Source organism: Arxiozyma heterogenica (genome assembly GCF_036370985.1).
Source record: "Arxiozyma heterogenica strain weizmannii chromosome Unknown scaffold_22, whole genome shotgun sequence".
NCBI classification, from domain to species: Eukaryota; Fungi; Ascomycota; class Saccharomycetes; order Saccharomycetales; family Saccharomycetaceae; genus Arxiozyma; species Arxiozyma heterogenica.
This window is the reverse complement of record NW_027042675.1, coordinates 111,906-138,573: the sequence shown is the minus strand read 5'-3', so window position 1 is coordinate 138,573 and position 26,668 is coordinate 111,906. Positions and strand designations below refer to the sequence as shown.

Sequence of the window (26,668 nt, the reverse complement as noted above, 5' to 3'; positions counted from 1 at the left end):
GAACCAATTAAAGTGTCTCTTCGTGTAGTAAAAAAAGTTAAACTAAAATACATACATACATACATATATATATATAGTGGCATTATTATAAATCAGTTTTATTAAGGACTTCACAATATAATAATACCTCTAATTAGTAATTAATATGACTTTTGTTGATATCACTGGGTATTTGAATGATGGCACCTGCATTGTTCTTAAAAGAAATACAAGAAATGGATATATCACATTGAAACCATTTTTACCCATATTGGATCAATTGAATGATTATAATAATATTAACCCTAATTTGTCAAAAACAGAATCTAATCCATTTACAATTGATGCAATAAAATTACATAAATACTATAGTAATGATGTAACAAATAAGGACATGACTTTAATAGATACAAATAAAGAAAATTTACTCCTGACCAAATTTGGTGTCTTGGTTGACACAGATGCTAATGGTGATAAATGGATTACCGGTGAAAAAGCTATTCAAATTTTAAAAAAAGCTAATCTTTATGATATATTCAAAGATAAATTAACTAGTGATACAAATAGAACTAAAACAATAACGAATATACATAAGAATAGTAGTACTGAGGACAACCATAATACCACCACAACTATGACCAGCTCCACAACTTCTAAAAGAAATACAGACTCTTTTTCGCAAAGTACTGATCCACAAAGACAATTAGGATCCCCATTGAAAAAAGTGAAATTAGATAAGAGTCTTAAATTAGACCATTCTTTAAGTGAAGGTTTTAGTTCTTTTCCTTTGTATAAACATGATTTACATCTAAACTTCGTAAATGTACCATTAACTATCCAAAAGACAATCCCAACTGCATCTGCTATAGACAAAGATGAGAGACTAAAATTGGAGACATTCTTACAAAAATTGTTATTCCCATCAACTGGTGAAAATAATAATTACTCAACAAATGAACAATCCTATAATTTGGTCGAAAAAGCTCTGCTACAAGAATTAGATGCTATGTTTCCTCATGTATTATTAAATCTAAATATCCCAGTAGATGAACATGGTAACACACCATTACATTGGCTCACTTCCATAGCCAACCTTAACTTAGTGAAATCACTAGTTAAATTAGGATCAAATAGATTATTAGGGGACAATGATGGTGAATCACCTCTTGTCAAAGCAGTGAAATCAGCAAACAATTACGATTCTGGAACTTTTGAAGAACTATTAGACTATTTATATCCATGTCTGATTCTCGAAGATAATATGAACAGAACTGTTTTACATCATATTGTTATCACATCAGGTGTCGCTGGTTGTTCTTCAGTCGCAAAATATTATCTTGATGTGTTAATGGGTTGGATTGTGAAAAAGGAAGATAGAATATCAAATCTACATGATGTAGATCCAATTTTGAAAAATTTAACTTTAAATTGGGTCTTAGTAAACATGTTAAACTTACAGGATTCAAATGGTGACACATGTTTAAATATTGCAGCAAGGTTAGGTAATGTAGGAATTGTAGACGCACTATTAGAGTACGGAGCAGACCCATATATTGCAAATAAATCCGGTTTAAGACCGGTTGATTTTGGTGTTAGGGCGTTAAAAGATTCTAATATTACAGAAAATAATAATAATAGCAATCATACTAATAGTATTCATGCCACACCGATAGCTGCTAGTGGTAATTATACCGAGGACAAGGGCTTGACACCTCCTGCAAATGATACTAGTAAAAATAGTAAAGACGATGTGGATAATAACGTGAATCATGTTAAGAATAACTCCACCACCAATTTCAAACTAGACTCAATGAAAGAACCAGATACCATGAGTCTAATTAACGACTTAAAAGTGTTACTGTCAGATGTAACAAAAGATTATGAAGATGAACTTTCTGAACATAAGAAAAAACTGTCTAAATTGCATGAGGAATTAAATTCACAAAGAAAACAACTTGCTCTAACCAGAGAACGGTTACAAAATGCGAAACAGTTAAATGACGAATACATTCTTTTAAAAGAACAATTAATAAATTTGCAAAAAGGTATCAAAAAAGAAGAAACTAATTTCATAGAAGAATCGAAAAGATTAGGTATTTCAACAGAAGAAACTGCTGGTATTGATTGGGATTCTGGAGATTTTGATGTGGATGAACCATTTAGAATTAATTTGATTCATGATTTCTTAGAGACTAAGCTAACTAATGAGTATCATGGAGACATTGAAAAGTTATTGAATGAGGAGTCTGTAGAAAATGTTATGAAACAAATACGATCCAAATATGATGTCAACAAAATAAAGGATGAATTACCTTCCTCCACATTACTGAAGACACGAATAAATGCTTATAAGAAGAATGACGAATATTTACAAACTATATTAAATGATATTCATGAAAACCAATCGGACTTAGAAGGCAAATTTAGAAGAGTATTAGCTCTATGCTTAAAAGTGGATGAATCTAAGGTTGACAGCATGCTAGATGGTCTTTTGCAAGCTATATCATCAAAAGATCCTCAAGACATGGATACTAATGAAATGCAAGAATTCTTAAACAAACATGCAATTGTCTAGATAATGAAAGCAAAATATAAGAAATATGTTAAATATTTATTTCATAAAAAGAACACCGCTGTATGATTTTCTTCTCCTTCTTTCTCTTTCCAAATACACCTATACATAAATACATACAATTACATATACATTAAATTAAATTCCAACACTGTATAAACTAAGTTACGATTTCATACATACATAGTTTTTTATCAGTCTTTACTCTATTATTAGGTTTCTATTTAGCTGGTTTTTTCCAAAAATATTGCTTATGCGTTTTCCTGCAAGATCTTAAACCTGTTCTACCACCTTTAATAGATAGAACATTAAATTTTCTAACTTGGTTTGGATCATTCTCTAAGTCATAGTAGTATTCTTCTTCTAAAGGTTTACCTGCTGCATCTTTCCCCTTACGATATATGACACCAATACAAGGTTCATTTGCTAATAATGCACGTACTTCCTCCTTCTTCAAGGCTTTTATCTGTGAATTAGCATCTCTTAACAAAGACAAAGGTGTCTGTTGTACATTTGCAAAGGCCAAGTAGTTGGCTAAGATGTGTTGTAAATCTTGACAATCTATGCCACGTTTTGTCAAAGAATCAATAATTTCTTCAGTGGATCTCTTGGGCTCTGCAAACTTTGTCAATCTTCTCACATGATTTTTACTCTTTTTATCTTGATGAGAGGATTCCAGGAATGGAGAGAAACGTTTTAATGGTTTGATTGGAGTCGGAGATATTGTATCTGAGACAATATTTGTTTGTATCAATGGTTTCAAAACTTCTGAATCTATCTGATTTTTTGAAATTTCTCTTTCATGTAAAACATGATCACGAAACGATAGTTGCTTCATAGTCAAAAGTACTTCCACATTACGAAAGTCGATAATTGTGTTATTCATAAAGGGCAATATAACAGTATCACCTTTCCTTAATGCAAAGGAGGTCAAATTTTGTTCTTTCAATAATTGTTTTTCCTTATCAACAATATCAAGATTATCATTAGAAGAGAACTCGAATTGGTTGTCACGACGCCTCATTAGATGGCATGAAATATGACGTGGCAAAGCGACAATCAACCCATTTAAGCCCAGACATGTCAACTTCAATTGATTCTTTCCAGGAAAATATGACAAAATTGCATGTTTTCTTGAGATCAATTTAAATTTAGGTAGAACGACATCGCAACTGCTTGACTGACGACCAATTTTGTAAGTAGCGGGCTCATTAGGATGTAATTGAATAGGTATCACTAATTTATTGTTAATAGGAGATTCTTCTAAGATAAATGAAGATGTAATATTAGCGCCATTGCCCCTCTTCACTGGAGAAAGGAAAGAAGAGGAAGGAGAAGAAGTCTGAATAGGTACTGTATTTTTAATTGGGGAAGAAGACAAATTACCTATACTTGAAGAGGGCAAAGGTGTTGGATAGTGGACACCACTATTATTTTGGTTTATGATTGTATTTTTAGCATTATAGTTCGTATTTTCAAATTCCAATTTCTTTGGGATGGAAGTCCCTTTAAAATGAAGCTCTTTGTCTTTATTAAAATCACCGACTATTGGTGATGATGGTGGGAATTGATATGACATTATTTTTATTGCTAAAGAGGTTTGAATATTAATTGACTTTATTGTATATAGCTGATTTGATAAAAGAAAAAATATGTAGCATGGAATAATAATTGAAACCAATCTTCTTTTTGTTTTTTTAGAAGAAGAGGAGAAGAAGAGGAAAAAGAAGAAGTGGGAGAAGACACAGGTACAGTGATGATATAGTTGAACAAGAAAAAGATCGTACAAACACAGCTATCATATCTTACAGTATATACTTCAAAAGTAAAAAAAAAAACTAAATTCTTTCCATCTCCAGTGGTCTACATAATGTTTATTATTCCAATTTAAATAATATTCCATACCAAGCTGACGCGTTCTTGGTGTTTACGCGTTTACAAAAATAGAGAAAAAGACGCGTCACAAATTTAACAAAAACACGAAAAACGAATTGGAAAAAAAAAGAAAAAGACACAGCACCATTAGCAGTAGCAATTATTTTACTGTTGGTTGGTTGGTTGGTTGGTTAATGTTATTTTAGTAGCTATTCTACCCTAAGAAGATTGACAGGTGATAAGGCTTTTCCAAGAGACAAAGATATGGGAATTCATAAGAAATGCTTGTATTCCTCTTTCGACACCTACCTACCAAGCTAAGTATAAGCTGTACATAGATTTATATTGACATGTTCATAAGTCATCAACTAATCATATATAATGCTCTTGTCCATATATCAAATTACAAAATAAAAATAAAAATAAAAGTAAAAGCTTAAAAACAACGATAGCAACAACAGTATCGTAGCTTTTTCTAACCTGCCATAAGCTAATTTATATGGAGTTGTAAATTCGTTATAAGTTTTCATATATTCAAATGGCTATATATTATGCGACTATTCACAAATTACAATTGTCTCTTTTTTTTTTTTTCCGATTCAAAGTAAGATTGTTAGGGTAGACCCACATTATACGTAAATTTATTTTTATTAGTAAGGGTTGCAAAATAAGTTTTTGAAAAACAAGAAAAAGAAACAAACAAAAGAAAAAGGAAAGGAAAACAAAATTGACGTTGCTTTAGGGTTACAATTTCTCCCCCTTTTTTTTTCTGATCTTGGAAAGAGAAAAAAGAAAAAGGCAACATTCAAAGCTTCGAAGAACATAAAAAAACAAAAAACAAAAAACAAAAAAACAAAAAAACAAAAAAACAAAAAAACAAAAAAAAAAAATGACGTCTTAGCACAATTTTCTGAAATTCTCGAGGCTTCAAGCAACGTCCCTTTAAAAAAATTTTTTTGTTTTTTTGATTATTTGTTTACTTGTAAGAGATTTCCTGTAAATGAAGAGAAAAAACAAAGTAAACTGTAAACAAAAACAAAAACTAGTAAAGAAGAAGTAAGTAAACATAAACGGAAGAAAGGCATTAAAGATTGAAAATTAAAGAAAATAAAATATAATAAAATATAATAAAATATAATAAAATATAATAAAATATAATAAAATATAATAAAATATAATAAAATATAATAAAATATAATAAAATATAATAAAATATAATAAAATATAATAAAATATAATAAAATATAATAAAATATAATAAAATATAATAAAATATAATAAAATATAATAAAATAGAAAGGAGGTCAAAATAGTGAATAGTTCATTTCCTTGGTAAATTACTCAAAACATACTATATTACTAAACATTACTATCAATTAAATCATACATTCAACCACTATTTTAATATACCTATTCACACACGTGCATATATCATTTTATAAAAATGAAACGATTCTTTTCAGGATCTAAAAGTAAATCTGATTCAACATCTTCAAGTTTATCATTATCCACTAAACATTTTTTCAATCATAACAGTAACTCAACTAATACAAACAGTGACAACAAAAGTGACAACATTGGTTCGAATAGCAACAGTCTAGATGAATCATCTACAATATCTAATACTTCCACTCCAAAAATAGGGTCTCTTGCAGCCACATTTGGAAAAAGATTATTGAATTCAGATGCATCACCGAATATTCCTAAATTTACAGATGATATATATTTCTTGGGAGATCCTTCTAATAAAGAATTGTCTCCAGAATTGGTACCAATCGTCACATTACTCACTGCTCAATCACATAGAAGATATCACAAAGGCGTCATTCTACTTCTTCACGATCTTAAGAATGACGGTACACCATCTGATAGAATCTGGAAAGAATATTATGCTGTTATTATAGGCTCACAACTAGCACTATGGAACGCAAATGATTTAACTAACAATAATAACAACAACAACAACAATAATAATAATAATTCAAATTTTAAAAATTCCGTCTCAAAACCTAAATATATTAATTTCACCGATGCAACATTAAGACCAATAGATTCCAATGATTCACTTATTCTAAATGATAAATCCAAAAGATTTTCACATTTGGAAAATGTCCTTGTCATATCTACCACTTTGAAGAATAGATATTTCCTCAAATTCAGTGATCTAGAATCTTACCATGAATGGACTGCAGCTATTCGCTTGTCCCTATACGAAAACTTATCGTTACAAGAAGCCTACACAGGTGCCTTTCTTTCGTCAAGAGGTAGTAAATTGGGGGATATTAAGAATATTATGGCAACAGATAATAAATTTACTTACTCCGAATGGGTTAGTGTCAGATTTGGAGCAGGGATGCCATGGAAACGTTGTTATGCGGTCATTTCTCAATCCACCTCAAAGAGAGAATTGAAATGGAAAAGCAAAAAATACAACAGAAATGATACACAGCATCATACAAATAATGGGAACAATTTCAAAGATAATTTAAATAATCATAATACTCAGAACGGTATAATTAGATTTTATGAACATGATAAAAAAATTACAAAGAAGAATGCTATGGCAACAGTCACAGAAGCGACCGCTTTATATGCAGTTTATCCTTCTTCACCATTATTAATTGATAACTCCACTATTATAAAGTTAGACGGCACAATTTCGTTCGACTCTTCATTAGATTCAGTCCAAAATGGTAGCATTTTTATTATGGCTGAGAAGCATTTAGGCGTCCCATCATATGACACTATTATCAGATTCCTGATACCCGCAATGAATGCATTTAATCTATATGGTAGACCCAAACAATTAATAGCAAACAGAAACGATCCAAGATCCCTGATGTTTGCAGTGCCTACTTTACCAGCTATCTATTACTTAGAGGTAAAAGATATCCTAAAGATTATTAACTCCAACGACACATCACACTGGAATAATGAAGATTGGAATGAAAAAATTGACCAATTATTGGTAACAAAGATAACTAAACATAATTATACCGGATGTAGATTAAAAAGTAAATCACCAACCATATATTCGTCTCCAACTGTAAAACCGAAAGAATTAGTCAGTGTATCTGGAGTGGGTTCAAATTCATCTTCCTGTAATCAACCAACTTTTGAAAATGACATTCCAAACAATAACAGCTCTATAGTTAAGGAACCAAATAATTCCAAAAGTAGTGAATCTGTACTTTCTCCACCAATATCTGTAAAAAGACATTCTTTACTAAATGATCAAGACATCAATGAGAGGACTCCAAATAACTCTAACAGATTTAAACCAGAGACACATAAGAATTACAGTCCATTGAGTCCGCAAAGGGAATTGAATAAAATTCATGATACCTATACCAATAATCTTGATTCCTTTGAAAATTCATTAACAAACACTCCAAATCTAAACAATAAAAAAAATGACTTTGTCATTCCCCCCAAATATAATAATCCAAAAACTCTAGATCTAAGTGGTACAGAGGGTTATGAATCGCCTTATGAAGAATACGTTGGAATCAGTCCGGATAATAAACCGTTCAATATTTCTGCAATTGAGGAACCTATCGATTACAACGATGAACTAGATTATGCTTCAGCACATTCTTCAAATTTTGATATAAAAAAGTATTCAGATGAACAATCAAGTGCAAATGAAGATGATGAAAAAGATGCTGATGATATACCAGTTAAAAGAATAGATAACATAGATAAGGATTTACCTACTTTGATAGACAAGATTAATGGTATTTCCATGAATGAGTCTAAAAATGCATTAATAGGTGGAAAAGATTCCAATTCTTTTAACCAAAGATTCAGTATGAAACCACAAATGTTTCCTGATGACGAAATTGATCCAGGTATTATATCTGGGTTACATTTAAATAATATTTCATTTATTGAAGAGAAACAATCAAAATTAGCAAACCAAAAACAACCTTATATTAACCAAAGCAATGAGGTTGATGTAACTGATCCTCAATATTTCGAGCAATGTCAAATAAATGAAACTCAAAATTTTTATAGTAAACAAAATGAAAAGACATCTAATTCAGGGGTAGAAAAACAAATGCCAAATAGTCCTAGTACACAGTTTATTCCTAAGTCAAGCACAAGTATAAATTTACATTATCTGACCCAAGACAGTACTCCCACCTCTACAACTGTAACTTCTAACGCTAATTCAAAACAAAATATTTCTCAATTTCATGGAACCCAATCAAGACTACATAACACTAATCCTTCAAATTATTACAATAAACCAAGTAATGACTTACATGTTCCACAAACTTTTAAGCAACAATCTCAGATGCAACATTTAATGAATGGATATCCAAGAATACCCCCTCCATCTCAAGTTAACTATCGAAATAACTCTTTTGGTCCACAAAATACTACTCCAATAAAGGGTGGAAGAATTCCACCGCCAGATAACTCTACTATTAATAGAAGCGGATTTTCTCAATATATGCCAAATACTCCAACAAAGAACCCATATTCTAATTGAACTATTAATTTACTAACATTCATTTTGTTATCAAACATTATTTTAAATATCACATAATTTTAGATTATATACAAACCAATAGTGTAAATTCCAAAAAATACAAACACATATACAAACACATATAATAACTATGGCGAACTTACTCAATACTTTTCCAAAGTATAAACCAGCTATAGTTGTAATAGTTAAAAAGTTAGGCATATATACATTTATCTAAACCCAAAGGGTCTAAATTATTCTTGTAATATAACATTCAAAAATAATAAAGACCAAGTTTGTATATTTTATAGCATTTATCATTGAAAGATACATAATGTAAGGTCATAAGAGGTATTTTTTACATATCGATTTTTATAATAAGATACTTTGTCTGTTTTTAATAAATAAACATTTTTCATTATTACATTCTGTATTATATCTTTTTCTAGGAGGAAATAACATATAATAATTACACCATTATGGCTAAAATAGGTACTGCTATCCGCTAGTTATTCTTGAATAATGTACCAGTTCTCATTTACTTTTCTTAGTATAAACAGTTACTATCCTACACAAAAGAATAGAAGGACTAACCAAATTCTGGATTTACTTTTCATTACAGATTTTTACCATGCTTTCTTTAATTTTCTTTGATATCCATAACTGTTATTATTATTATTATTAAACCAGGTATAAACAACTCCTTAAAAGGTCTAAGAGTTAATACTCATCATATATTAACCGTATATATATATATATATATGTATGTATATTGTAAAAAATCTATAAAAGTCTAAGATTGAAACATTCAAAAACGAAAAGAGTGATTTTGATAATAATCATTGATTATCAAGAATCTCTTGTAGACTTCTTTGTGAATCCTGAACTTCCTGTTGAACTTCAACAAGTGCTCTAATTTCATTTCTACCGAAAAGGAATGATATTAAACCATCAATAACACCTGTCACAGTGACCACTACAGCAAACAAAACCCAAAAAACAGATGACCAACTTGCTTTTGCTGATGTAAAACTAGTCACCACCATACATGCAATTGACAAGAAAATAGATGTTAAGAAATGAAGGCCTCTATAGAATTTTTGTTTCCTAGCAGTTATCATATAATTATCGATGCATTTTAGTAAAGCTTCATAATTTGAATATCTAACCAGTTGTAAGTCTCTCCCATTACTGATACCATTTATTTCCTCATCTGAACGACCATTAATGTTATTGTGATTATTATGTAAAGGTAATACTTTCAACTTACAATAATACGCAAAATGATCAGAGAAACTACCAACATTCTCAATTCTATCTGTAAATCTTACACCAGCATCCAATGTCTTTAACCTTTTTGAGTCAATCAAAGCATAATCTAATCTACATGCTTCATCTGGTCTTCTACTTGCTCTCCAAGTATTTAATAAAGAATCACATGTAGTGCAACCGTATTTCAACTGGTCTAATGGATTCATGCGCTTCAAATCGAATAAATTCGTTTCACCATTGAGTTGTTCCCAAGAATCAACTAACCCAGTCTCTTGTGTTAATAAATTATGTGGCAAAGAACCTGGTCTCGAATTCAAATCGCCAACCACAATAACTGCATATCCTGCTTTCTTATAAAGATTAATTAATTGGCTGAAATCCCATGCTTGCACAGATCTATGACATTCATAAGCCGCATCACCAGTTAAAGCGTATGGTGCATGCATATGACTATTCATAACAACGATGGGTGGATAATTTGCATCTATAGGTTTCAATTTAGTGATCGCTATGGATTTCCCTACATACCAATCACCTCTGAAAAAGGCACTTGGCCTGCCATTGATTGGAAATCTATAGAGGAAACTTGATTGAATAGGGATTTTAGATAGGATAGCTAATCCAGGGCCTGTTAATATCCCAGAATAAAATAATCTGGAATGAGGATATTTAGTACTACATCTTTCTAATAAGTAGTCCCAATCCTCTTTACACCAAATTTCTTGTAATGCAATGATATCGAAATCATAGTCAATCAAACCTTCACCTTCTGGATATGCATCCTCTTCGATGATGCCTCCCATTGCTGTATTTCTAATACAGTCATGTAAAGGTATTATTTTACTACTGCTACTACTAAAATTACTATTGTTATTATTGCCGTTATTACCATTATTGTTTGATGTATCGGCCAATTTATCTGCAATTGCTCTTAACCTTTCTTTCCTGTGTTTAGAGACATATTTCAAGCCCCATGTATTGAAAGTTAAAAATTTAATTTGTCTTTCTTCAGCAACCTGAGTCATAATAATAAAATTTGAAAAAATGTATGATTTTATATTAGACAATTACCTATTCTGCCTACCATTTAATCTTTGAATAAGCTACTCGTACTTTCATATATATATATATATATATAACTATAAATACATATACACATTGTAGGTTACATATCAACAGTGATAATGGCAGAGTATATTAATGCTCTTTGTGTTTCTCGAGAAAAGGATTCCAATTTTGTTTTAATACTTTATGAAAAAAATTTAAAGATTGTAAGCTGTAAGCCGTAAAAAGTTAAGCAAACAAAGCTGCTCTCGAGTTTTCTCTACACACACACTAAGAAAGAAAGAGAGATAAAGGGAGAGAGCAAAAACAAAGATAAAGGGAAAAGTATCAAAGAACAAGAAAATATGATAAAGTAGTAACAGCTGTTGCACAGAGCAAAGAAGAAATAAGGAAAAATTAACACACTTTAAAGCACATTAACGAAAAATCCATTAATTTTATGAAGGAAACATTATGTTTGAAGAATTCGATACTGTCAAGGAGAAGATAGATGTATTTACAAACACTGTTAATAAGAATCTATTAAATAAATTAAATTTAACAAGAAAAACATACACAGACTATAAAACAAAAATTGAATCGTTAACACGGGAGGAAAATGACTTAACCAAAGAATTATCACAATTGAAAATTTATAATGACCAATTAAATAAAGAATACGCACAACTCCAAAGAAATAATAAAGAAATCAAAAGTAAGATTGATGAATATGAATCACAATGGAAGACATTGCAGGTACAGGAACAATTGTTACAAAAAGACTTACAAAGAGCAGAAACTCTGTTAAGTAAAGAGAAACAAAGGCAGTTGAAATTAAAGGAGAAAGTAATAAAGAGGAAAGAGATGAAAATAAAGAAGGTTTCAATATATGAAAATTTACTTGGATTGAAAATTGAAAGTAATAAATGGAAAGATGCAAACAGTGATAGAAATCAGGACCGAGGCACTCCACCTCAAGTAATATTTACATTTAATAAATTTGATGAAACCGACTTAAATAGAGAATGTAAAATTATTCTAGAAACATCACTAAACGAGAATGAGGAACCATTTAAGATTGTAGATAGTATACCAAAGTTAAGAAATATAGAAGATCATACACTGCTTCTTGATACATTAAAACAACCCGACGGATTACGCAATTTTATTATTCAAAGTAGAAAGTTACTGATTGAAGCATTGAAAAATGAAAAATCTGACCAACAATCAGAAAGTGAAATATAGACATTTATATACATATCTATACATATACTTATTCTTATATTTATATTTATATAGATAGACAGGCGTAAATAAACACTATAATAATCTTCTTCTTTACATTTCGCCAACAGAGACTAGATCCATAAGAAAAAAATTTTTTTTTTTTATTTTTCTCTTAAACCTTTATTCATTCACTTCATTTCTCTTCTTTTCTCCTATAAGACAGACCCTTCTCTCCTCTATAACAGTTTCAGCTTAGTTCAACCTATCTGATAACTGACACAAAAACTTGAGATTCATAAGATTCTGACACTCTTTTTGTATATTGAACCAATTATTCTCATTCTGTAAAGGGACGGTAAGGGGAAAAGAGAAGAAAGGAAAAGAAAAAACGGAACAAGATAATACATAGAGTAGTAATCAAAAACTAAATAGAACCATAATGAATCTTTTCAGATTGTTTTTATTTTTATTGTCACCGATCTTTATTAAAGGGACTTTAAGTTCACCGGGTGATAATCTAGACGAATTCATTGATTGTGCCTATGCTTGTGAATATAAAAGAAAATGCCCAGGTTCTATGATAAATTATATTGACCCGATAACGAATGAGTTTTATAATGGAATTGACTTCCAAGATACACCATATATCTATAAAAAGTTTTTATTTTGGGATTGTATCTCAGATTGTGATTATCAATGCCAACAAATCATAACAAAGAGAAGGATTAAAGAAAACGAGGAAATCTATCAATTTCATGGTAAATGGCCATTCTTAAGAATATTTGGTACACAAGAATTCTTTTCTGTAATTTTTTCAGTTGGAAACTTTATTCCACATTATTATGGTCTACGGAGATTACAGATACAATTCAACAAATATCAGCGCACCCCATACAGAAATATCCTCATTAATTATATGTACGTTGCAATAGCAGGATTATTGGCATGGTCGGCTAGTACAATATTTCATTTAAGAGACTTATTAATCACTGAGAAATTAGATTATTTTTTCGCTGGGTTGACTGTATTAGTTGCGTTCCATGGACTATTCTCTAGAATGACAAGATTATATTTATATGAAACATTTTCTATGGTATTTAAAGGTTGTATGGTGTTTATATTTATTGTCCATCTTTTAAGGTTATATTTAGACTGGTCATACACATACAACATGAGATTTAATGTATTTTTCGGGATCTTACAATATTTGCTACTCTTACTATTATCGTATCAAAACTATGTATCATTAAAATCGTCGAAGGAAATTGTTTACAGATACAATCAAAGAATACTGAAGCTATGTATAATTCCAATTGGATTAGTAACTTTCACTGGACTGGCTATGTCCTTGGAATTATTTGATTTTTTCAGTTATGATTATCAGATCGATGCACATGCATTATGGCATGCAGCTACAGTGGTACCTACGTATTATTTATATGAATTTTTAATTGAAGATTTCAATTACATTATAGAAACAAACAAGAAAATATTAAAATGAAAAATAAACTAATATTCACAGACAAAAATATATCTGTAGACAGCAATCTCCTGTTTATTTTGAAACAAAAAAAAAAACGTAAAATATCTTATCAATGAGATGCTTATCAGTCTATTCATACACACGCGCATATATATATGTGTATATATATATCTATGTATATGTAAATATGATATATGTGTGTTGTTTTATTTTATTTAATTTCATTTTATCTCCTCATTTCTAATTTGTTTTTTTTTTTGATCTGCGTTCGAAGAAAAAAAAAACCAAAAAAATACAATATCCAAATTTCTAGAGAAATGTAAAACCTCCAAGCAGCACAACAATCACATGGATAAATATGAAGGATATTATAGGCTAGTGTGTATAGATCTACAGTATATAACCTTCCCCGAAATAATGAGATACAGAATAGTTTACTACTTCTTGGTGTACATTTGCACAACCATCTGGTTAGAAGAACAAGCCTAACGCTATCGTTATACTATAGTCTACCTGTGTGTGTTGTGTGTTTTTAGGAAAATAAAAGGGCAAAAAAACAAAAAGAAACAGGTATAAAGAGAAATTACGATAAATGATTCAATATCCTATAGACGCATCTTTAATTAGGGACCATCTGTACCATGATACAAAAGATATAGATATTGTATTGAACCCCAACAAATTCTATCATGACAGTGAATTCAAAAGTGAAAGATTATATGGGCTAGGGTATTTCAATTATCAGTTTCAAATTAATGAAGAAATTTATAAACCTGATTTTTCGGATAAACTAAGAGGCAAAATATATGACAATTTTCCCAAATATTTGATAATTTTTTCCATTTTTGTCTTTCTCTGGATCTACTATTTCATATTCAACTGGCAATTAATTATTTATTCATTGTCCAAATTACCTCTTTTGAACAGATATATTAAAAAATCATATAGAGATATTGATACCAATATTTATAGTCATAGTCATGATGATCGTCACAATTATAATTCTGAAAAGATTAACCATGTTAATATGGAATTAGAATATCATTACATTAAATCCTAATAATAATAATAATAATAAAATAAGAACTTATGTCATATATATATATATATATATATATATGCTTATATATGTTAGTTTTTCTACCACTGTTGTATAAATATTAAAAAGGACCATGTCATAATAATCGTTACAAGTAACTTTAACCAGCCTAATCTAAAGTGCTGTATCAATAACCAACACTGGGCTGATCTTCTATATCAATATCTATTCACTTGTAGAAGTTAATACATTGTCTTTTCATCCGCTATATTCTTCATAATTTCCTAAAAGGGTACACATTTACTGTTTAAGAAATGTCTTCCCAAGAGGAAAATATAAACAAAAACGGAAGAGAATGAGAAGAGAAAAAGAAAAATATTAAAAATAAAGAAAACCTAACAAAATAAGAAACAAAAGAATACAAGACAAGAAGCCAATAAACATTCCAAATGGTCTTACTCCCCACACACCATTAGTCTTACCTTATATTAATCTTCTCCCTTTTTTCTTTCTTAACTCATCTCGTATTTGAAACGTGTGTCCCATTAACTTTCCCTGTTGTGTACACTCTGATTAACTATTAACCCTAAACAAATATCCATCATAGTTGGAGACTTTTCCTAAATTATTGACCACTGGACATATGTCTCCTCCTAGCATTATTAACGGTGTTGTTACCACTACTCCCTCTACCACCAATCGTAAGAATGACCCTGCTAATAACAGTTCACTATCACAACAACTTTCTGTATTAGACACCTTATCATATAGACACTTCAAAGTGGCACACCAAAGAGTTTCTTTAGACATACAGTTACAAGATCATAGTATTAAAGGTGTTGCAGACATAGTAATTATTCCGTTAGTCAAAAATTTAGATTATATAACTTTTGATTGCAAAGATTTGAATGTTTTGGATGTTTGGATTGAAAATAGACGTTGCGAACATTATATCCATGATAATCCAATTAGAGATTATTTAAACAAATTTATAAATATCCACTCAGATAACAACAACAACAACAATAATAATAATAATAATAACAATAACAATAATAATAATACCACTAACACTACTGCAAATAACAACTATAGGAATAATAGGTTTTATGATGATATACTCTATAGAGATAATTCAATTGAGCAGTCGCACTTCTTTAGGGAAAAATTTGCGGATTTAAACGAATTCCCAAAGGAAAGAAATAAGTGTCAATTGTTAATTAAAATTCCATCTTCTATAAAGATTAAGTTACAAGATACAAGTTCATTGACAAATTACACTCCAATAACACCATCAATTAGAGGCACACCACAAACTTTTCAACAAGAAACTATTTTCACTCCGTTAACTGTTAGAATTGAATATGAAATTAAAGATCCAAATACAGGTGTTCGTTTTGACACATTAGATGAATCTAAACCACATTTATGGAATGTATATACTGCAAATAATGAGTTATGTTCCACCGCATCATATTGGATGCCCTGTATTGATTCATTTGAAGAAAAATCTACTTGGGAAATCGAAATTAGTGTACCTAAAAAAGTCAGGAATATTGGTAAAAGTAAAATAGTTGGACAAGATGATGATAATAACATTCAACAGGCGCAATCAAGATTCAAATCAGATTCAAAATCAAATAATCAAAACGTTGTAACTATAAACAAAAAATCTAATAAATCTAATGAAAACAACAATATCAGCAACGATAATGCACATAAGACTAACACACAAGATATTACAATCCAGGAAAACATCCATCATAAAGATGAGGAGGGAAATGAGGATGAGGAAGACGAAGAAGATGAGGGTGATGATGATTCTGATTATGAAGATAATATTAAGAAAACAAATGGCAAAGATTCGATCTTTAATGAGTATACAAAATTTTTAAACAGAGAAATAAAAGCTTGTTGTTCTGAATTTTCAACAATGAGAGAAATAGCTCATCCAATTGATTTAACAAAAAAAGTTTTTATATTCCAGATTTTTAATCCTGTAGCTCCACATCACATTGGTTGGGCAGTTGGCTCTTTTGATGTATGGAATTTACCATCGTTGATTTACAATGACAAATTTTTAAAAAATAGTAATGAGGAAGAAAATGAGGAAAATGATGAAAGTAAAAATAATTTAAATCATGATAATAATGATAACGCCTACAACGACAATACCAATATGGTAAATGATGACATAAATGCTGATCTGTTAGATAGTACAGAGGGTATGGAATTTATACCGATAAACGTTTATACTTTACCATCAAGTGACATTGATGAAGATACTGTAATCAACACAACTTTTGTATGCCAGCGGATCATAGATTTTTATTCAAAAGAGTTTGGTTCATACCCATTTACATCATATTCTCTAGTGTTTTTACCATCTGTAACGAATCAGACTATGGATTTCGCCAGTATGACAATATGTAATACACGGTTATTATACAATTCTAATATTTTAGATCAAATGTTTACTACTACAGATTTACTTGCATGGTCAATTGCATCTCAATGGTCTGGTATCAACATTACACCTTTGGAAATGAACGATATATGGTGTTGTCTTGGTATGGCAGGTTACATGGTTAAACAATTCTCTAAACATATATATGGTAATAATGAATTTAAATACAGATTGAAAAAGACATGCGAGGAAATTGTAGAAAAAGATTGGGAAAAACCACCAATTGGATCTACGTTTAAAGGCAAATCTTGGCCTATCTCAGTATCAAGCAAAGATTTAGATTTTATTAAGTTAAAGGCGCCCATGGTACTTTATATCTTAGATAGAAGAATGACAAAGACAGAAAGATCCTTTGGTATGTCCCGTGTTTTGCCAAAGATTTTTTTGCAAGCCATGTCAGGTGATTTGCCAAACAATTCTTTATCAGCCAGCCATTTTCAACATGTCTGTGAACGTGTAAATAAGAATAAGTTAGAAGAATTTTTTCAACAGTGGGTATATGGTGCTGGTGTACCTATATTTCGTGTTACTCAAAGATTTAATAAAAAAAGAATGATGGTAGAAATGGGTATAAGACAATGTCAACAACAGGAATTAGAAACATCTGATAAAGTGATAGGAAAGGACCGATTTTTCAGTAGTGCAATGCACCATTTAGAAAATCCCAACAGAAATGTCCCTACCTATTTTACTGGCTCAATGACCATTAGAATCCATGAAACTGATGGTACTCCTTACGAACATATCGTAGAAATAAAAGACTTGTTTACTAAAATTGATATTCAGTACAATACTAAATATAGAAAACTCAGAAATAGAAGACCACAAAGATCTAATAGAGCCCCAAATACGTTAGACCACGAAGACGGACAAAATAGCGCATTTACTACGTCGTCATTTTTTTCCACATCAATGCAAAATAATCCAAACAATTCCAAGAATTTTATAGATGATGGGGATATTAAAAGACTGGGTAATGTCTTGGTAACTCAAGAAGAATGTGAACAATGGAATTTAACAGATTTAGCGAAAGCCACTGATGGATACGAATCTCAATTCCAAAATGAAGCTTTTGAATGGATTAGAATTGATTCAGATTTTGAATGGATTTGTAAAACATACATTAATCAACCTGATTTTATGTTTACCTCACAACTTCAACAAGATGGTGATGTAGAAGCTCAGTTAGAGAGTATAAGATATTTTGAAGATGTGATTAGTTCATCTAATCACTCTTCTTTAGTGTACTCATCTATACTAACACGAACTGCAATGGATGATAGATATTTTTATGGGATACGACAAGAAGCTTGCCATGCTCTGTCAAAATATGTCTACAACCCCATGGAAAATTTCCCAGGTGGTGCATATCACTTAGTAAAAATATATCAAGCTTTATTTTGTCTGGAAGACTCCAATATTCCTCGAAACAATGATTTTGGTAATATCCAAAAATATATTTTACAAAAAAAAATTCCTCAATATTTAAGTCAAATTAAAAATGAAACCAATGAATGTCCTGGGTTTGTGAAAGATTTTCTGTTGGATATTTTGACTTATAATGAAAATTCAGAAAATTATTATGATGACAGTCATTTTGTCTCTATATTAATTGACAGTGTTGTTAACTCAACTTTAACTAATCATGATGATAAATTGTTTACAAAAAGAATTCTTGATCAATTAAAAAGACTAGAAAATTTGGATAAATGGATTCCCTCATACCAATTATTGATCACTAAAAGTATTATGGAACAGAAACTAAAGATGCATATGTCAAATTTGTATGAATTTAAAGATATTGATTATATTTTGAAATATTCCCTTGACAATGAGGAAATAAGAAACCGTCATAGCAATAATTCTATACCTAAATTTAGAGAAGGCTTCGAAGATATAGCGTTATTGTCATTTAGAATTATGCTTATTGAAGGTGGAATTAAAAATAAATTTATTTTACGTTATTTTTTCGAAGCCTTATGTTTTAGTCCCGATATTTACATAAGGGAGAAATTAATTGACGTCTTTATTGATTCATTGAATATAATTGCAGAAAATAAACTTATGGATACATTTGATGATGATTTTCAATATCTCAGTGAAAGAATTAATCCTCCTCAGATGAATTTTGAGAATGAAGATGAAATTGCAGCACTAATTATTGGTGGTGAGACAGGTCATGAAATTGTGGATCCAAAGGAATCCAAAATGAACAACAACATTGGTGGCAGAATAAGATTAATCAGAGATAAGTTTAAAAATTATTCACCACTAAAAAAAATCATCTGGGATGTATTACATACACCGACGTTAACTCTGTACCAAAGAAAAAGTTTGTTTGATATAGCGCGTGTAATATATACGTTGACAGATAGTTTCAAGGTGAAATTAGTTTCACCTAGAATGAAAAAACTAGTGGCAAGATATGAAGGTAACAATAAAGTGATAATCAAGAGGAATGGTATTTTAAAATTACACTTAACAGCACCAAAATTGAAAGTAGTCCAAAAGCCAACAGATCGATCAAAGAAAGGTAAGATGACCAGTACCATTATTGGTACTGGTGCTAAAAAAGTCAAGATTACTCTTTCAAAACCAAGAAAAGTATCAAATAAACCTGTTGTAAATAGAATTGGACTTTTGCCTATTAGATTTGTCAAATTATCAAACAAGTATAAAAAAGTCACGATCTCATCAACACCATTTAATGACAAGGTGAAAATTGTGAAGGCTAACACAAGATCGTTTACCGTTAGACTAAAATATCCTAAACCACAGGTACAGTCTGAATCTCCTATGAATACCGAATTGTAATTCAACGCTTTTGATCTGTTTTAGGCACCATTAAGATAGATTATATCATTCATATGTACATTTGAACGGTATCGTATTAAATGATCAAGAATCACTTTCTCAACATCGACAAGATATTTTTTAATCATTGAAAATTTCTTAAACCATGTCAAAAACAGAAACAGAAAATAAAAGAAGAATAGAAAAGCTATTGATAATCAACTACCCTGACAAACCAAGTGAGGAGCATGGTGTATTGAATTTTTTAAAAAAAATAAGCTGGACGAAAATTATAACAAAACCGAGCAGTACTGTCCTGGCATACCAGTTTTCCTAAAAGATTATTTATAAAAATTGATCTTTACTCAGCTTCTTTTCCTTTTGGTTTTAATATTCAATCCAATTTTCATCTTACTTCTGTAAGAATAATATAACAATAGCGAGGGTCAGTATCTATTTGATATATAAGAATATAAATATAGAACTACATTATAGATTTAAAAAAGTATTATTATAAACATTTTTCTTCCTTTTTTCTCGACTATAAACATTATTTACTGCATGGTATGTTTATTGCCTATTTGATCATTCTATGCTATTGCACAATTGCCCTAACTGATATTGTTGACCTATTAATATCTACAAATGATACCAGAAGTTTAGAAAATGAATCTTTGATTACTCCTGTAGAAAATATCGCCTCTAAGTTAGATAAAATTGCCAACAAAAGTGTTGATCTCGAATATTTTAAACAAGAAAGTTTTGCCAATAATTCTGATACGTTTCTATCATTTGATGAGTGGAAAAAGATTAAAGAACAAGAAATAATTAATAACCAAAAATTTATAGATAGATCTCTAGATATTCGTACTGGAGTTGATACATCATGTTATGGTGAAAAAGAATGTGTTGGCGAAGAAATGGAAATTGATCTAAACCTTTTTAGTTCTTCTGATTATCCAAACACGGAACCTGAGGGTAAAATATATAATGATAAATTCAATTATGCATCTCTTGATTGTGCTGCCACAATAGTTAAAACAAATTCTGAAGCATCTGGCGCCTCTTCAATTCTAATAGAAAATAAAGATAAATATTTATTAAATTTATGTTCTGCACCAAATCAATTTTTTATAATAGAATTATGTGAAGATATATTAGTAGAACAAATAGTTATGGCCAATTTTGAATACTTTTCCTCTAATTTCAAAAATTTTGTTGTTTCTGTATCAGATAGGTTCCCAGTCCCAAGAAATGGTTGGACAAAGTTAGGTGAATTTAAAGGGACCAATTCTAAAAGTTTACAAAGATTCAATATTTCAAATCCTCAAATATGGGCCAAGTACTTACGAATTGAAATTTTAAATCATTATGACGATGAATTTTACTGTCCTATATCCTTGATTAGAGTTCATGGTAAAACAATGATGGATGAATTTAAGTCACAAGTATTAGAAGATCAAAAACAAGGATCTAGTCTAGAAAAACAGATTGTTAACAATAATGCTAATGGCATCGATACCAATGAAACAAATGCTGCTAATAGGGAATATGAATTAATTGAAACTACAAAGAGGGAATCAGATACAACAAGGAGTGAACCTTCTTCAACAAAATCTATAAAGTCAAAAATGACTGAACGAAAGTATATAATGGAAAGTGATCTGTTAGATGAACCAAATAATTGGCCATATATTAACGCTGAAAATAAAACTCTTATCCCACAGTTACCAGATCCTATGGAATGGTATGAATCTATCTTAGAACCGTTACGTTTTGAGGAATTTTTAAAAGAGTTAAGTCCAGATTTATTTAATTGTGATCCTTCTGAGAGGGAAATCTCACACAACCTATCAAGCTCAAATTTGATAGCTAAGGTGATAAATAATACCAACATGACAAATACTCTCGGTAGAAATGGTACAGATGTCTTAAAAAAATTATCTCCTATAGCTTCCACATCCTCTCCTGAAGATTCGATATTTAGAAATATTATTAGAAGGATAAATTTTTTGGAAAATAATTCTACAATGATAATTCTTTATGTTGAAGAACAAAGTAAATTGCTTTCTAAGTCTTTCCATCAACTAGAGACGATATATCTCAACCGTTTTGACCATTTAGTTAGTACTTTTAATGTTACAGTTATGAACAACATTAACATATTAAAAGAGTTTGCCAAACAATTAAAAGAGGAATCTTTAATACTACTGGAAGAACAAAAAAGAAATAATGAAGATTTTAATAACAAAAATCAATATAGAATTCAAAAACTGGAAGAAGATATCCGCTTCCAGAGGAAAATGCTGATTTTATTCATATTTATTTTGCTATTTATGTGTTATCATCAAACTATAAAGTACCTCTTATATAAGAGAAAGTTAAACACTAATAAGGCAGAAATTTCAAAAATTTTGAAAATAAATGACCACGAGCATTAAGAATTATCTAATACTTTCCTATATAAATTTTAATATTCCTACCAAATATTTATTTTATTTTTTTTAAAAAAAAACTATATATTAATTTCTGACTGACTCATTGTAATTCTAAAAGAATGAATATATTGTAATTTAAGAGGTTTTAATCATTGCATGCTATTTTTTCATTTTTTTCAGTCTTCTTAAGACTGACAGTTTGATATTATACAAAAGGAATGAAGCCTGCAACAGGATAGTTAAAAAACATCATTAATTTAAATAACATCTATGTTTTTAACCATTGTTTTTATCACTGTTGCATGATTATTACTATATTTTTTTTATAAAAATCTTATTATCGCTGTTTTATACATAGGCTCTTTATGATAAAAATAAGACCTTAACTATCTTTTACCTTCTCCACTTCAATCAATTAGATTAAAAATTAACTATCATTATTTCATTAATATTTTTGTTTATCTTTTTATCATTTTAATATATATATATATTATATTTATGAATAAATAAATTTGAAATTCCTTACGTAAAACAAAAATGCATCATTCTGTCGTTTCTAGAGCTACTTGATCCAAATCTAGAATGCCATTTATTGTAGTATGGCGAGATTTACAATGTTGCTTAAATTGCGGTCTGGTAGTTCTGTATTTTGTTGGTAATGGATCTATTGAGTCCATAATAGTCTCATTTGAACCCCAATTATCTATAGCCGCAAAATCCTTACTTCTTCCCAAAGAACCTTTTTCTGCACGCAAATGGTTTTTCTTATCTGATTTAAGCACAGGAGATTGATCGATAGAAAACAAATTAGATGAACCTATGCTAGAAAACGATGCATTATATTTATGTCTACCAACTGATGGGGTAGGAGGACCACTACTATTTAGATGTTGTTTCGTGGATTCACCAGTACTCAATCTGGTATTACTGTGCTTATTCAAAGTTGAGTTCTTAAATTGTAAATAGCTAGTATAGTTTATTGTTTTACTTCTTGGTTTTGTGTATCCATGCACATTATTGCTATTAATATTGACGGAAGAAATACCAGGAATTGTGGCTGACACTGGTGTCATTGTATCTATGTAATTTGGTGACTCGATTCTATATGAAGGTTGAGAGAAAATAGAAGAGTTTCTTGATATTGATTCAGATAAAGAGTTTTCGGATAATGATGATGTCGATCTCAATGATACTGGAGTAATTGATGTTGCAAACCTATTAATCAATGGGGTAGTAACACTAAGATCAACGGGCGTTTGAACTCTAAGACTTTGTGGTATATTGGTACTAATATCCGATAATAAGCTGGTCATTCCCATTTTGAGAATGGTGTTATTGCAACTAGTATGTACAGGGTTATTAGTTAGAGGATCTTCATCTTCATAGCAAATTTCTTGAAGACCGGCAAAATTATCAATAAACATATTAATTGAGTTTGTCAACCAAGGTTGGATATATGAACTATTCTTCTTCATAATTTCCTTAGTTTCTTTCAAATTCTTTAAATGGATATATATTTCCAATCTTTTAGATATAAAGATATCTAAATAATCTTTAATAGACAATTTTTCATATTTCTTAAAAAGAACTTCTGATATCTTATATTTATCAGATTGATTTTTAATAATAGAAGAATTAACTAATGCAACTCTTTCTTTAAAGATGTCATTTAAATATAACAATAAGCATTTTCTAATATTATTTAAAGCTTCATCATTAATAATGAAATCCAATGATAATTTCGAATCAGTCCCCTCATTAGGTTTATCGCCAGCGATATATTTAAATAAAAACTCATTTAATTCCACATTGTCTATAGCTGATGACATATCATTACTTGGACTGATCCTATTAGTATCAATAATTAACTTAATGTAATCTGGGAAGATAGTTTGATCTAGTATTGTTGATGAAAGTAAAAGTGCTGAAATTGTTCTAATTGAAGAATTAAAAAAAAGATAGTCTCTTTGATACAAGGATAAATCCAAGAGAAATGAAGTCATTTGGAATAGTTTTTGATCCTCTTCAATTTTTCCTTTACAAAATAAATTACTTTGATCGAATATGATATTCAAACATTCATAAACAGTGAAAATGTTTCCGATAGACCACTCAAGTGTGGTTAAAATATGTCTCTCCATTTGAATGAACATTTGAGGTTCATATATTTGATAACAAAGTAAGTAAAGTTCTTTGAGTGTAGGGATTTTAGATTTCTTATCCTGAAACTTAGCAGCAATCCATAAAGATGTAGCAACCAACAACTGATAGTGTCTTTTATACACGATTCTTTTGGAACAATATCTATCAGCGATTGTAGAAGCAATATAGAGAGCTTCTGGGGATAAGTCAAAAAATATATGCAATTCAACCAAAAAGTCTATCAAATACGGTCTCATTGACCATTTGATTTCGGGCTGATTATCAATCATAATGGGATTTAGTGATTTACTCATATCCCTTTGCAATGAACTATAGTGCTTTAAAATGCCTTGTTTATAACAAGTCAGAGCAACATCACTGGCTAAAGCCTCTGACTGAACTAAATTTGGATGAAGTTTGACATATTTTCTTCTTGCCATAATGAACTAAACCAAAAAAAAATGGAATAATAAGTAGAATAATTAAGAATGGAAGGAGGGAAAAAGAAAGTAAATTTATAATGAAATTAAGAATATGCTTTAAAATTTATAAAAAAAAAATGAAAATTTTAAACTAAAAAATGCAATGTGATAAGGTGTTTTTTTTGTTAATTTTTTTAATTAAATGAATGATTTTAATAATGAGAATGATGCAGATTTTTTTTTATTTTTAATTTTATCTTCAATTGATAATTAGTTTTTATTGCATTAAAATATTTATAAAAAAATTAATCCTTTAAAGTTTTTTTTTATGTTTTTATAATAGCAGTCGTTAATATTGTTAATGATAGAGTGAAAAGAAGTAAAAAAAAAAAATGTAAACAACAATTGATGAAACAAGTTGAACCAAAACCGACACCTCGTTAAATATTGTTAGATTATTAATTGAGATTTTATAGAGAAAGGGTATAATAAGGTAGGAAATACCAAGACCAGTTAGCAATAAATAATTAATGTGATTTGCTCCTACTATATTATAGTGAAATACTGGACCAGTTTTCTAATCAGAAGCTGTTCTTGTATGTTTCTATGATTGCCCGAGAACAGTATCTCTCCAAGTGAGTCCAAAGGCAGAGCAGAAAGGAAATCAAAAACCCGGCAAAACAATAATAGATTACGAATCTATAACAAAAATGATTTTATATTTAAATAATTTTGAGAAGAAAGAAATTGTAAAATGAATCAAAGTTATACTACTCTTTCTCTCTCTCTCTTTTTTTTTTTTCTTCCACTCTATATTTGTCTATAGTACAGTATTATAATCATATAGTACTATTATTTTTTTTTCTATTAAATTTTCTAATCATTTTAAGAATATCTTTGATATGAAAATAATAAGCAGCAATAACATAATAGCAATAATATACTTAGCCTAAAAAACAAAAGAACAAACAACTAATTACAAGCTATATACTTTTTGTGGAAGTAAATGAAAGAATAATAGAATGACAAAGGAATTAAAGGTGAATGGACAAAAAGGATAAAAAATACAAGAAGGGAGGAGTGAGCTTGGTATCTTGAATGGATTGTTTTTTATTTTCTTCTTACCTCTCTTTTCTTTAATTAATTTTTTGAAAGGAGCCAATATATTGTAATAGAGACAAAAAATCTTTCACGAGCTCATTGACTTTTTACTAAAAATGGTAAAAAAAAACTTGAATCTTTTACTTCTTTCGTCGTCTTTTGTTTAGTCGAGAAAAAAAGAGACGAGTTGCTAAAAATCTTTCAAATAGAATCCATTGGATAAACCTTCGAATTATTGGAAGCATTTTTTTTCTATCCTAAATTTACTCTTCCAACAAAAAGCCCTCAATAGGAAAAAATACCACTTTGTTCCCCTACAATGTTTTTGTTTTTGAAT

General features: G+C 29.7%; 10 protein-coding genes across 10 annotated transcripts; 7 read left to right on the top strand and 3 right to left on the bottom strand.

The window, feature by feature from the left end:
* Positions 1–145: 145 nt before the first annotated feature.
* On the top strand, positions 146–2,554 carry SWI6 (transcriptional regulator SWI6; the record flags this gene model as incomplete). Its single annotated transcript, XM_064859343.1, has 1 exon — positions 146–2,554. The coding sequence occupies one exon, from the start codon at positions 146–148 to the stop codon at positions 2,552–2,554; it is 2,409 nt and encodes an 802-aa protein (XP_064713813.1).
* Positions 2,555–2,771: 217 nt separating this feature from the next.
* Positions 2,772–4,130, bottom strand: TOS4 (Tos4p; the record flags this gene model as incomplete). Its single annotated transcript, XM_064859342.1, has 1 exon — positions 2,772–4,130. One exon carries the CDS (start codon positions 4,128–4,130, stop codon positions 2,772–2,774), a length of 1,359 nt encoding a protein of 452 aa, XP_064713812.1.
* Positions 4,131–5,870: 1,740 nt separating this feature from the next.
* On the top strand, positions 5,871–8,924 carry PWA37_002788 (PH domain-containing protein; the record flags this gene model as incomplete). Its single annotated transcript, XM_064859341.1, has 1 exon — positions 5,871–8,924. One exon carries the CDS (start codon positions 5,871–5,873, stop codon positions 8,922–8,924), a length of 3,054 nt encoding a protein of 1,017 aa, XP_064713811.1.
* An 818-nt stretch (positions 8,925–9,742) lies between these two features.
* ISC1 (inositol phosphosphingolipid phospholipase) lies at positions 9,743–11,200 on the bottom strand (the record flags this gene model as incomplete). Its single annotated transcript, XM_064859340.1, has 1 exon — positions 9,743–11,200. One exon carries the CDS (start codon positions 11,198–11,200, stop codon positions 9,743–9,745), a length of 1,458 nt encoding a protein of 485 aa, XP_064713810.1.
* Positions 11,201–11,693: 493 nt separating this feature from the next.
* Positions 11,694–12,464, top strand: PWA37_002786 (uncharacterized protein; the record flags this gene model as incomplete). The annotated part of the gene is made up of 1 exon (XM_064859339.1): positions 11,694–12,464. The coding sequence occupies one exon, from the start codon at positions 11,694–11,696 to the stop codon at positions 12,462–12,464; it is 771 nt and encodes a 256-aa protein (XP_064713809.1).
* A 421-nt stretch (positions 12,465–12,885) lies between these two features.
* On the top strand, positions 12,886–13,947 carry PER1 (Per1p; the record flags this gene model as incomplete). Its single annotated transcript, XM_064859338.1, has 1 exon — positions 12,886–13,947. The coding sequence occupies one exon, from the start codon at positions 12,886–12,888 to the stop codon at positions 13,945–13,947; it is 1,062 nt and encodes a 353-aa protein (XP_064713808.1).
* A 574-nt stretch (positions 13,948–14,521) lies between these two features.
* Positions 14,522–14,989, top strand: PWA37_002784 (uncharacterized protein; the record flags this gene model as incomplete). The annotated part of the gene is made up of 1 exon (XM_064859337.1): positions 14,522–14,989. The coding sequence occupies one exon, from the start codon at positions 14,522–14,524 to the stop codon at positions 14,987–14,989; it is 468 nt and encodes a 155-aa protein (XP_064713807.1).
* A 622-nt stretch (positions 14,990–15,611) lies between these two features.
* Positions 15,612–20,249, top strand: TAF2 (transcription initiation factor TFIID subunit TAF2; the record flags this gene model as incomplete). Its single annotated transcript, XM_064859336.1, has 1 exon — positions 15,612–20,249. The coding sequence occupies one exon, from the start codon at positions 15,612–15,614 to the stop codon at positions 20,247–20,249; it is 4,638 nt and encodes a 1,545-aa protein (XP_064713806.1).
* Positions 20,250–20,794: 545 nt separating this feature from the next.
* SLP1 (Slp1p) lies at positions 20,795–22,669 on the top strand (the record flags this gene model as incomplete). The annotated part of the gene is made up of 1 exon (XM_064859335.1): positions 20,795–22,669. One exon carries the CDS (start codon positions 20,795–20,797, stop codon positions 22,667–22,669), a length of 1,875 nt encoding a protein of 624 aa, XP_064713805.1.
* Positions 22,670–23,208: 539 nt separating this feature from the next.
* On the bottom strand, positions 23,209–25,248 carry PWA37_002781 (uncharacterized protein; the record flags this gene model as incomplete). The annotated part of the gene is made up of 1 exon (XM_064859334.1): positions 23,209–25,248. The coding sequence occupies one exon, from the start codon at positions 25,246–25,248 to the stop codon at positions 23,209–23,211; it is 2,040 nt and encodes a 679-aa protein (XP_064713804.1).
* Between the last annotated feature and the right edge of the window lie 1,420 nt (positions 25,249–26,668).